This window comes from Danio rerio, chromosome 15 (assembly GCF_049306965.1).
Source record: "Danio rerio strain Tuebingen ecotype United States chromosome 15, GRCz12tu, whole genome shotgun sequence".
NCBI classification, from domain to species: Eukaryota; Metazoa; Chordata; class Actinopteri; order Cypriniformes; family Danionidae; genus Danio; species Danio rerio.
The window spans coordinates 4607659-4619667 of NC_133190.1; the positions used below are offsets into that span (position 1 = coordinate 4607659).

The 12009-nt window shown below is 38.3% G+C and overlaps 2 protein-coding genes and 1 long non-coding RNA gene across 3 annotated transcripts in view; 1 reads left to right on the forward strand and 2 right to left on the reverse strand.

Moving 5' to 3' along the window:
* Positions 1-3762, reverse strand: part of atp1b3b (ATPase Na+/K+ transporting subunit beta 3b) — a 62721-nt gene extending 58959 nt beyond the window's left edge. Inside the window, 1 exon segment of the mRNA NM_131670.1 lies at positions 3578-3762. Coding sequence (NP_571745.1) covers positions 3578-3683 — 106 coding nt within the window. The 5' untranslated portion in view covers positions 3684-3762.
* The window catches only part of si:dkey-35i13.1, a 270744-nt gene that overhangs the window by 45412 nt on the left and 213323 nt on the right, over positions 1-12009 (forward strand). The gene's annotated exons all lie outside the window — the stretch shown is intronic.
* Positions 9760-12009, reverse strand: part of tfdp2 (transcription factor Dp-2) — a gene marked incomplete at its 5' end in the record, with an annotated part of 71602 nt that continues 69352 nt past the window's right edge. Inside the window, 2 exon segments of the mRNA NM_198208.1 lie at positions 9760-10557; positions 11158-11200. Of these exon segments, the coding sequence (NP_937851.1) occupies positions 10446-10557; positions 11158-11200 (155 nt within the window). The 3' untranslated portion in view covers positions 9760-10445.

Sequence of the window (12009 nt, forward strand, 5' to 3'; positions counted from 1 at the left end):
CATCATCATTTCTGTGAGATTTATTTATTTATAAAGTATTATACACGCCGCGGTGCAGTCCAAAAAGTTGAACGGACACCTTCATAGGGTTTCCTGGGCTTTTTAATACTTTTTTTTGTTTACCTCGGGGTGGGGTTGAGTTTTGTACAGGCATCTTGACATGACAAAAAAGCTGGTGAGCTTTTCCTCAGGGGTAAGTCGTCATAAGACATTGTTATTCACTGACAGAGGAAATTCTTCTGCAGTAACTACCGAATTACCCCCAGTAGATTTATTCAAGTACTTTATATTCAGAATAATACGGTATATTCATGTTGGCTTAATAGCTTCCAGCTAAATCTTTTGTAGCAACAGGCAACTTTACTTAAGAAAAAAAGCTAAAGTTAGTGAGATTTACCTTCAGTGTAGGTCGTCGTAAGACATTGTTATTCACTGACAGAGAAAATACTTATTTTTTTGACATGAAGCGGTTTCAAAAAGTATAAAGAATTGTGTTGATACAGCTCGTTTTAAATAGGTAACAAGTAGCAACAAATAAATTACCCCAGCAGATTAATCCAAGTACTGTACTATAGTAGGCTAAATTACATTTCATGTTGGCTCTTCAGCTAAATCTTACAGCAAGACCACCAATAGTTTTGTACAGGCATCTTTACTTGACAAAAAACAAGTATCGATTTACCCCACCAGATTAATATCGAATTTAAATCACACATAGAAGTAAAAAGGTAACGTCTGATAATGTTACAGCTCGACGTTGTGTGGACGTTACCACTATGACGTCTCAGACGTTGGATTTTGTTTGACATGATGACTGTATTTGATGTCAAAATGATGTTGGTTTAAGATGTTGGCTTGACGTTGGATTTTGGTCACTTTCTAAAACAACCTAAAATCAACCAAATATCAACGTCATTTGATGTTGTTATTGGACATCAAAATAGCATTGTCCTTAGGAGAACGACTCATTTTGTAAAGCTGTGAGATCACATTGAAAGAGCCAAAAATATTGTTTCGAGTCTAAATTAAGAATGTTTCTTTATGCCAAAAATCAGAATATGAAGCATAAATAAAGTTCTGTTAAGATATTATGTAAATTACCTTTAGTAAAGACATCAAAACTAAACGTTTGATAAGTAATAAGCATTGCTAAGAACTAAATTTAGACTAATTTTAAGGTGATTTGATAAATATTTTGTTTTATTTTTTAACCCTCAGATGCCAGATTTTCAAATAGTCACATCTCAGCCAAATATTGTCCCATTCCTACAAACCACACAGCAATAGATACATATACAACTGCTTCTGTAGTGCAGGGTCAAAATACTCAAATATAAATCCAACACCATAACCTACACTGAACACTTGCTGCTTGTTCAAACTACTTCTTTAAAATGGGCTGAATCAACACAACTCTTAAGGTTTTTGGAGGAGAACTTAATTGTTTAATGTTCGACCAACCTAAAGTTGTAAACACAATTAAGCTAACTTAATTTGTGTTGGGACAACATGAAGGAATTGTGTGTTCCCCAGCATTTTTTACAGTGTATGAAGGCAGATGTCAACATCAGTAATCTAACAACACAGCCAATGCGCTGCCAAATCATGAACACGAGCCCAAGAAGAAGAAACTATTAGGAGAACGGCTCGTTTTGGAAAGCTGTGAGATCACATTGAAAGAGCCAAAAATATACATTGTTTTGAGCCGAGATGATGAATGTTTGCCAAAAATCATTTGAAATAATATTAGGCATTAAAAAAGTTCTGTTAAGATATTATGTAAATTATCTTTGGTAAATACATCAAAACTAAACGTTTGATTAGTAATATGCATAGCTAAGAACTAAATTTGGTCAAATTTAAAGGTGATTTTATCAATATTTAGTTTGTTTTATACCCTCAGATGCCAGATTTTCAGATAGTCACATCTCAGCCAAATATTGTCCCATCCCTACAAACCACACATCAATAGAAAGCTTTTGTATTCATATATCAATCGATCACATATACATCTCAACTGCTTTTGTAGTCCAGGGTCAAATTACTCAAATATAAATCCAACACCATAACCTACACTGAACACTTGCTGCTTGTTCAAACTACTTCTTTAAAATGAGCTGAATCAACACAACTCTTGAGGTTTTTGGAGGAGAACTTAATTGTTTTATGTTCGACCAACCTAAAGTTGTAAACACAATTAAGCTAACTTAATTTGTGTTGGGACAACATGACGGAATTGTGTGGAAACCAGCATTTTTTACAGTGTATGAATGCAGATGTCAACATCAGTAATCTAACAACACAGCCAATGCGCTGCCAAATCATGAACACGAGCCCAAGAAGAAGAAACTATTAGGAGATTGGCTCGTTTTGGAAAGCAATCCCAGGTTACAAGATGCCATATTCCTCAAAGCTGGAGAAGGTTTTCATGTTAATTGGGCTGATAGTGTTTGTGAGGCTTTCTCTACAGGAGAACCGGTTTGACCTTGAGAGGAGCTGGAGAAAGAGCCGGAGAGGAGGGGCAGAGAACGCATCAGATGGAGGAGGAGGAGGAACACCCATCCCGCTGAAGAAGAGGTACTGCAGAGTTTAGCATCACCAGGCCTGCATGCTTCACACTTTGATGCAAAGCCGGTTACCAAGCAACAGCGCGTTTTATTAAGAAACTGCAGTATTAATTAAGAACTGTATAAAGGCATGAGTAGTTACGCAGAGCATCCTCCTAAAGCAATGGTGTGAAGGGATGTGGAAATTTCCTCTCATCCTCTCAAGCAGGGCAATTTGCATATGGAGTGAATGCGGAGGCTACGTCACCGCGGATGAGTGACTGACAGCCGATGCGTCCGAATAATCGAAAGGTTCCTTTTTTTAGGTGATCACTATTTAATTCCCCCGCAAAGCCCTGCTGTGTGATGACAATGTCGAATTGAGTGAAATGCCTAACAAAAACCCGCGTGAGGTGATTTAAGCAGGTGCGACCGTTCGTCAAGTTAGCGAATAACCGACGCGTCGAATGTTTAAAGCGCAATTATGAGCCGAACGCATCATTTCGCATCTAATGTGACAGGCCTGCCGTAGAGAGCGCAGTGATGACATTCAAGAAAGCTATTCATAGACCTCGAGCCTCGTGTGAAACTGCTGGATACAAACGGCAGGGAAAATCAGCCATGCTGTTCAATTAAAACCCGATTAATCACGTTAATCCGCGGCGCGTAATGAAGAGTATTGCGTAATTGCGGTAGTTCATCGTTACATGATAACAAGAGCTTATTTAGAATGGCACAATTTACAAAAGAGGCTTTTAAAACCGTGTTTCAGATTGACTAATCGATCGATTATCTCGGTTTATCTCCGGATATTGTCCATCAATTATTTCCACGGCTTGACGTTGTGCATTTCACGGCACATGCTGCCACACTGTAACGGACTGCGGGCGACAGAACAGCCAGAGAGTCTGCTGGAGACGTGAATGGGAAACCCTTCAGTTTTGCTTTATGATGAATTCGGAATGTACAGCGATTCAATTGCACGGATATCTGGCTACTGTATGACACTTGTCAGAAAGCCGAGGACTTACCCCAACTGCTCGCCGTGCGCCCGATGAATTCCCCTGTCCGCGGGTTGTAGATAAAATCTTTCCAACTCGACTGCTTCTCGTCAGCTTTCTCCTCTTTGTTGGCCATAGTGTGGAGAGGATAGATAAACCAGTTTGAGAGCGATGGATGAGGACAAATCAAAGAAAGCGTCGGCTCGGGCTTGCCAGCTTGGCGTTGTGGAGGCAATGAGGTGTGCGGTGTTTCCACGCGGCTCGACACTGCAGCAGTCCGACGCTCCGCTAGCGGCGTTTCAAGCGCTCCGGCGCATGCGCAGAAGGGCTGCGCCTCAATTCCAAGAACCGCATCCAAATGAACAGTAGCGCGGTCTTCATCATCATCATCATCATTTCTGTGAGATTTATTTATTTATAAAGTATTATACACGCCGCGGTGCAGTCCAAAAAGTTGAACGGACACCATCATAGGGTTTCCTGGGCTTTTTAATACTTTTTTTTGTTTACCTCAGGGTGGGGTTGAGTTTTGTACAGGCATCTTGACTTGACAAAAAAGCTGGTGAGCTTTTCCTCAGGGGTAAGTCGTCGTAAGACATTGTTATTCACTGACAGAGGAAATTCTTCTGCAGTAACTACCGAATTACCCCCAGCAGATTTATTCAAGTACTTTATATTCAGAATAATACGGTATATTCATGTTGGCTTAATAGCTTCCTAAATCTTTTGTAGCAACAGGCAACTTTACTTGAGAAAAAAAGCTAAAGCTAGTGAGATTTACCTTCAGTGTAGGTCGTCGTAAGACATTGTTATTCACTGACAGAGAAAATACTTATTTTTTTGACATGAAGTTGTTTCAAAAAGTATAAAGAATTGTGTTGATACAGCTCGTTTTAAATACGTAACAAGTAGCAAAAAATAAATTACCCCAGCAGATTAATCCAAGTACTACTGTTCTAATAGGTTAAATTACATTTTCATGTTGGCTCTTCAGCTAAATCTTACAGCAAGACCACTAATAGTTTTGTACAGGCATCTTTACTTGACAAAAAACAAGTATCGATTTACCCCACCAGATTAATATCAAATTAAATCACACAGAAGTAAAAAGGTAACGTCTAATGATGTTACAGCTCGACGTTGTGTGGACGTTACCACTATGACGTCTCAGACGTTGGATTTTGTTTGACATATGACTGTATTTGATGTCAAAATGATGTTGGTTTAAGATGTTGGCTTGACGTTGGATTTTGGTCACTTTCTAAAACAACCTAAAATCAACCAAATATCAACGTCATTTGATGTTGTTATTGGACATCAAAATAGCGTTGTCCTTAGACGCTGGCTAGACATTGAATTTTGGTCACCTGACATCGAACTAAATCGAACCTAATATACACAAAAAGCTAACTAGTGAGCTTTTCCTTCAGGGTAGGTCGTCATAAGACATTGTTACTCACTGACAGAGAAAACAGTCCTTCTGTTGACATGAAATTGTTTCAAAAACCATGAAGAGTTGTGTGGATACGGCTCATTCTAAATATGTAGTTTTAACAAGCAGCAAAAAAAAATTAATACCCCAGCAAATTATTTCAAGTACTGTACTATTGAAGGCTTCTCTTTATAGTGTTTTCATGTTGGTTTAAAAGCTCTACTGCTGAATCCAAACAGCAAGACCAACAATAGTTTTGTACAGACATCTTTACTTGACAAAAAACAAGTGTCGATTTACCCCACCAGATTAATATGGAATTAAGGTAATAGCAGTGGTGTAAAATAACAAATTACAAATTCTCAAATTACTGTAACTGAGTATTTTTTTTTCTGTGGAATTGTAATTTACTTAATAGTTTTACTTTTACTCTACTACTTTATTTTTTATTGTCTTTGCGGATTAGAAAATCCAGTCCTGTGATTCCTGTCCAATTAAATTACAATAAAAAGGTAAATCACATCATAATGACCTACCTCAAGACATGCTGATTTATAATTGCAGCAAACTGTTTGGAAGCATTTGAAGTGTTCAAGAAGATGTCCAAAATCTTCACACGCGTTGACTCAGAGACTGTTTAGAGGCATGTCACTGATGAGAAGATGACGGATGTTTACTGTATGATGGCCTTAAACACCCAGCAGGCACAACACATCCACATGACGTCAGATTAAAGTTGTACCTCAACATCGTGGGGACGTTGCATTTTGTTTGGAAATGAAAATCATGCTGACATCTGAACTCAACGTCAGGCCGACGTCCATGTCCAATGTCCAACTTAAAATCAACCAAATATCTACGCCTAATGATGTTACAGCTTGACGTTGTGTTTACGTTATCACTATGATGTCTCAGACGTTGGATTTTGGTTGCCATAGCTGACGAATAAATGTCAGTATTTGATGTCAAAATGATGTTGGTTTAAGATGTTGGCTTGATGTTAGATTTTGGTCACTTTCTTAAACACCCTAAAATCAAATATCATGGTCATTTGATGTTATTGGACATCAAAATAGTGCTGTCTTTAGACGCTGACTAGACATTGAATTTTGGTCACCTGACATCAAACTAAACTGAAGCTAATATACACAAAAAGCTAACTAGTAAGCTTCTACTTCAGGGTAGGTCATCATAACATTGTTACTCACTGACAGAAAATAGGTCTCCCGTTGACATAAAGTTGATCCAAAAACCCTCGAGAATGGTGTTGATTCAGCTCGTTTTAAATACGTAGTTTTAACAAGTAGCAAAAAAAGAATTACCCCAGCAGATTACTATCGAGTTATCTCAGTAAATTAATCCAAGTAGTCTACAATAGAAGGCTTTTCTTTATATAGTGTTTTCCAGACTGATCTCATGAGGAAACGTAAGTATTTTACGTGTTTTCAGTTTAGTGTCTAATTTGTACAAATTTGAGTTTAGTCGTATGAAAATGTACGATTTTAAAAAGGAGGCGTGGCACCTAACCCCATCCGTCATCGGATGATGGGCAAATCGTACAAAATGGTACAAATTAGATCGTACGAATTCATACGAATTAGCCATCAAGTCAAAAGTTACGAATTGCCATGAGATTGCGTTGGTGTTTTCATGTTGGTTTAATAGCTCTTCAGCTAAATCTAAACAGCAAGACCACTAATAGTTTTGTACAGGCATCTTTACTTGACAAAAAACAAGTATCGATTTACCCCACCAGATAAATATCAAATTAAATCCCACATACAAGTAAAAAGGTAACGTCTAATGATGTTACAGCTTGACGTTGTGTGGACGTTACCACTATGACGTCTCAGACGTTGGACTTTGTTTGACCTGATGACTGTATTTGATGTCAAAATTATGTTGGTTTAAGATGTTGGCTTGACGTTGGATTTTGGTCACTTTCTAAAACAACCTAAAATCAACCAAATATCAACGTCATTTGATGTTGTTATTGGACATCAAAATATCGTTGTCCTTAGAAGCTGGCTAGACATTGAATTTTGGTCACCTGACATCGAACTAAATCGAACCTAATATACACAAAAAGCTAACTAGTGAGCTTTTCTTTCAGGATTGGTCGTCATAAGACATTTACTCACTGACAGAGAAAAGACTTTGTTTGTTGACATAAAAATCGACCAAAAGTGTTTGTTTATTAGACTATACACTGAAAAAAAATATGATTAATTGGATTTACTAAAATTTAGGGTGCGATAATGTAAGGTAAGTGGTTGCGAACAATTTATAACGGCTGAATCGAAACAAATTGCATTTAGTCATGTTCAACCTAATTTGTTTGTTCAAATGAAGCCTATATAAATGGTTTGCAACCACTTACCCTAAAAAAACTTTGTAAATCTAATTGTGTTTTTAAGTATTTAGTATTTATCACTGTTATTGGACGCTACAGTATTATTTTAGAGATATTATTGAAAAAAGGTAATGATTTGCACTCATCAAGTAATTGCGTTGTACTGTTTTTCTTTTTACATTTTCCGGGTGATTTAAAGACACAAACGTTTCGGCACAATGCCGTCCTCAGTGTGTGATACAATGCTCGAACTCCACCCTTTTATCCCACAGTCTATTACACTGCGTCATCAGTTAGACGGCCACTCTCATTTTCATTTCATCATTCCATGATTAACCACATAAGGACTGTTTACTTTCATATTTCAAACATTATTTCACAGAGCAATATCATATCAATTATCATCATTTGCCAAGTGTACATATATTTTAGTATATTTAAATATATATGTAGTTTATTTCAATTTTTACTACAGTAAACTGAGGTATAATATAGCTTAACCTCTAGTCGTTTAGTACGAATTTAGTACGAATTATAAATTGTCGATCAGGGGGGTCAACTCTTTCGATAATGTTGTTTTGTGTAATACAGTGAATTAAATTAGTTTATTTGAATGACCTACGTTTTCAGTGTTTTGTGTACTTATATTCTCTGATTAGCTATTTCAGAGGTTACTGTAGGTCACACAAACTATGCATCTAGTTTGACTTTACTGTTAGGCTATATGTAGAAACAAACACCTGTTTTACAAGAAGAGTGTGAACGCTTACCCTGTCTATCAGCGTAGATTGACTGACGCGATTGATTATGCATTCACAATGGTATAATCCATTATAGGGGTGGTCAAATGTAAACTACCTGACAAAAGTCTTGTCGCCTATCCAAGTTTTAAGAACAACTAATAATAACTAGTTCATTTGGTAACAGAAATGGCTTATATGAAAGGTGAAGACCTCTTATTTTTAATATGCTTATTTTACCAAAATAAATATGATCATGCCTTGATTTTTAATTATTCAATTAGGACAGAAAGGTCTGACTTTGCTTAGACAAAAGTCTCAATAATGTTCATGTCTGGTGACTAGGGTGGCCAATCCTGGAGCACCTTCTCTGCATTCAGGAGCTTTGATGTGGAGGCTGAAGTATGAGAAGGAGCGCTATCCTGCTGAAGAATTTGCCCCCTCCTGTGGTTTGTAATGTAATGGGCAGCACAAATGTCAGGCTGTTGATGTTGCAGATCTCTCGCACGCCCCATAGTGAATGTAACCCCAAACCATGATTTTTCCTACTTGACTGATTTCTGTGAGAATCTTGGGTGCATAACAACATCTAAATCAAGTCATTTTAGCATGTCAAAGTCAAATTCATGCATATAAAAATTTATTTTCTCAACAATAATACTGTGGCTAGTGAAAATGGCGAGTGGCTAGTAATGTTGGAAAACTACTAGCCACAGTGGCTGGTGATCAAAAAAGTTAATGTCAAGTAGGCTTGCCACGATAGACGGTGGTGCCGGTTTTAAGACGCAACACCGGTGACATCACTTTTCACCTTGTTTTTTTTTTAGTATTCGTTTTTTTATTACATTTTTATTTGGATTAAATGGAAAATAAAATTCTAAGACTAGAGCATGCACTATAATCAAAATAAGAACATAGCTACAATGCGTCATATTTCATTTATCACGCGAGAAGAATGAGAGGGGTCGAATTTACAGAAAGAGAATGGCAGATGATTTAGTGTCGAAACGCAATGCAAAAGCGCCTGTTCGGCAATATTTTGGGTTCAAACCAAATGCAAACTGAAAGTGAAAGTATTGCGCGCATTTATAAGCTATTTAAAAGCAGGAAAAAAAGAGGAAACCCCCCACCCCCACGGTGATACCGGTATTACCGGTGTTGTCACATGTCGATTGCCATTCATTCATTCATTTTCTTGTCGGCTTAGTCCCTTTATTAATCCGGGGTCGCCACAGCGGAATGAACCGCCAACTTATCCAGCACATTTTTACGCAGCGGATGCCCTTCCAGCCGCAAACCATCTCTGGAAAACATTCACACACACACACACACACACACACTACAAACAATTTAGCGTACCCAATTCACCTATAGCGCATGTCTTTGGACTGTGGGGGAAACCGGAGCCCCCAGAGGACACCCACGCGAACACAGGGAGAACATGCAAACTACACATAGAAACGCCAACTGACCCAGCCGAGGCTCGAACCAGCGACCTTCTTGCTGTGAGGCGACAGCACTACCTACTGTGCCACTGCGTCGCCCTTATCGATTACCCGGTGAGGAAATTTCCTCATCGTCACAACCCTAATGTCAACCCCTGATGATAATAACTATTATTTCTACACTTTAATTATTATTAAAATGGCTTTAAATGAAAAAGAAAAGAAAAAACAGCAGAAGTAACCAAAATTATATGTTTATATATGTATACATATACATACAGTTACATTGCAAACCAAAATTCAAAATTCATATTAGTTCTATATGGCCGAGTTGGTGTAAAATGCCAACCTGAGTGGATCTGGAGCGTTTTCCTTCTGAATGCCAACAAAAATCCCTCGCAACAAGACTACATCTCCCAGCATGCAACATTCTGGAGGCCACTCGCCTCCCAGAACAGCAGACGGACGACCTCCTTTTATCCTCCTTCAACTACTGTGATGAATGTCAAGAGTAAACTATACAACACAACAAAATGACACTGAATCAACCTATAAAACAACCTTTTTTTGTCTATGTAATTCCGTCCAATCGGTGAACAAGTTGCCCTCCACGGAGACAAGTCAAATAAAGTGGCACTAGCCCACCGGACTACAGATACCGTCATACTGGAATATGACCCAAATAAATACAATTTAGGAACGTCCTCTGGATATGAAGTACTGAGATGACGTGAGGCTCTTCTTTTAAACGAATCACTCAAAACTGCGGCTCGCTGGCCTGAAAGCACCACAGAAACACATGTGCCCGTCTCCAACCCGCAGCCAGTCAGGAGGAGGGAAGAGACGCTAGTTAAAATATGTCCCGCAGAGAGGAGTGTCAGCTTATTTTCCTGTGTAGTAGTCCTCCCCGGCACGTTTCGGGAAAGCATCACTCTGGAGATGAGGGGCTGTCGTCGTCATCATCGTCCTCATCATCGTCCTCGTTGAAGGAGCTGGGCGTCAGCACGCGGGACTCGGAGGTATGTGACAGGGCAGTGCTGCTGAGGAAGAGGACATGAGAGGTCTTTGAGAATACGTTGGCCTTAACCAGCAACTAAATGCACTACAGAATGTTACGTTTTCAAACAAATGCACAAAGCACATGTGTTTGATAACGTAACATTCTGTAGTGCATTTAGTTACTGTTCAAGGCCAATTGGTGATTTCAGTCATCATTCAGTAGACATGCTTCATCATCGGTCTGAACAGTCTCTTGGTTGTTATGTGTAAAGATTTTATGTCTTCTTGTACACTTTTAATGTCTTCACACTACATGTTTGGTGCTTTTTAAAGCAACTGCGTCTTGAGGTCGGTCTGTTATATGATTAATCTAAGCATGATTTGATTTGACTGGAATCATGGGATTGATTATTCCACTTAGCCAATCACTGTAGACAAGAATAAATAAATATATAAAGTAGCGACTGCAGGTTAAGTGTAGATAAAACACAGAATAGCACTCAAAATAAGCCCTTAATTAAAGTACAGTTCTTAAGAAAAACTACACATTTTCAGTTATTTGTTACTTCACTGCACTTGTTAAACCCAAATGAAAGAGGGTATCTGTGGACACTGGACATTTACAAGTTTTGCAAACTTACCTTGTGAGGCTGAGAGGTGTTCTGGTGGAATTTCTAGCCATATCTGTTGGGAAAAAAACCAAACGAATATTTAGGTATTAAATATCAAACACAAAAATGTATTACGAAAACATCTCGACACACGTTCATTTGAAAGCTGTTTTAAATTACAACACAGGCTTTCAATGTCTGATGGAAAAAGCTTATTTGTGCATTTATGACCTCTAGGTTAGATTACTGTAATGCATTTCTGGGTGGTTGCCATACTAGGGTTGTCATGATACTGAAATTTGGTACTAGTCGATACTGAAATTTTTAAAACGTCCATTTCCCGCTAACATTTGATCGCTAGAGTACGTAATTAAATAACGCTAATTGGCCATTGGGTTTACGTGCTCAACAGAAATGAGTGTGATTGGCTGTAAAGGTCATCAGTTCACCAAAGTCACAGCTGTTTACTGAGTGTAACCACAGATATACAAAACAAAAGCCTGATAAAGTTGACCTGTACCAACTTGTACCGTACCGTACTGTACCACTCAGTGGAAACGGGCCATGAATAACCCACCTGCCAATACACACTTAAAACACAACCTTTAAATACATCCACGTACACAGATCTATCTCTTCCAGACTCTAAACATCAATTTGGTCAACGAACGTAGTGTTTGTTATTTCATTCAATATATCACATTGCTCTAAATCTCAAAGGCTATTGGCTCAGTGATGGGTTTATTCATGACGTGCGTCATGTGACAAGAATCAACCAATCGACTTCTCTATATCTGTGGTTACACTCAGTAAACAGCGGCGAGTTCAGTAAACTGATGACCTTCATGGCCAATCACAGTCTATTATGTTGAGCATGTGAAC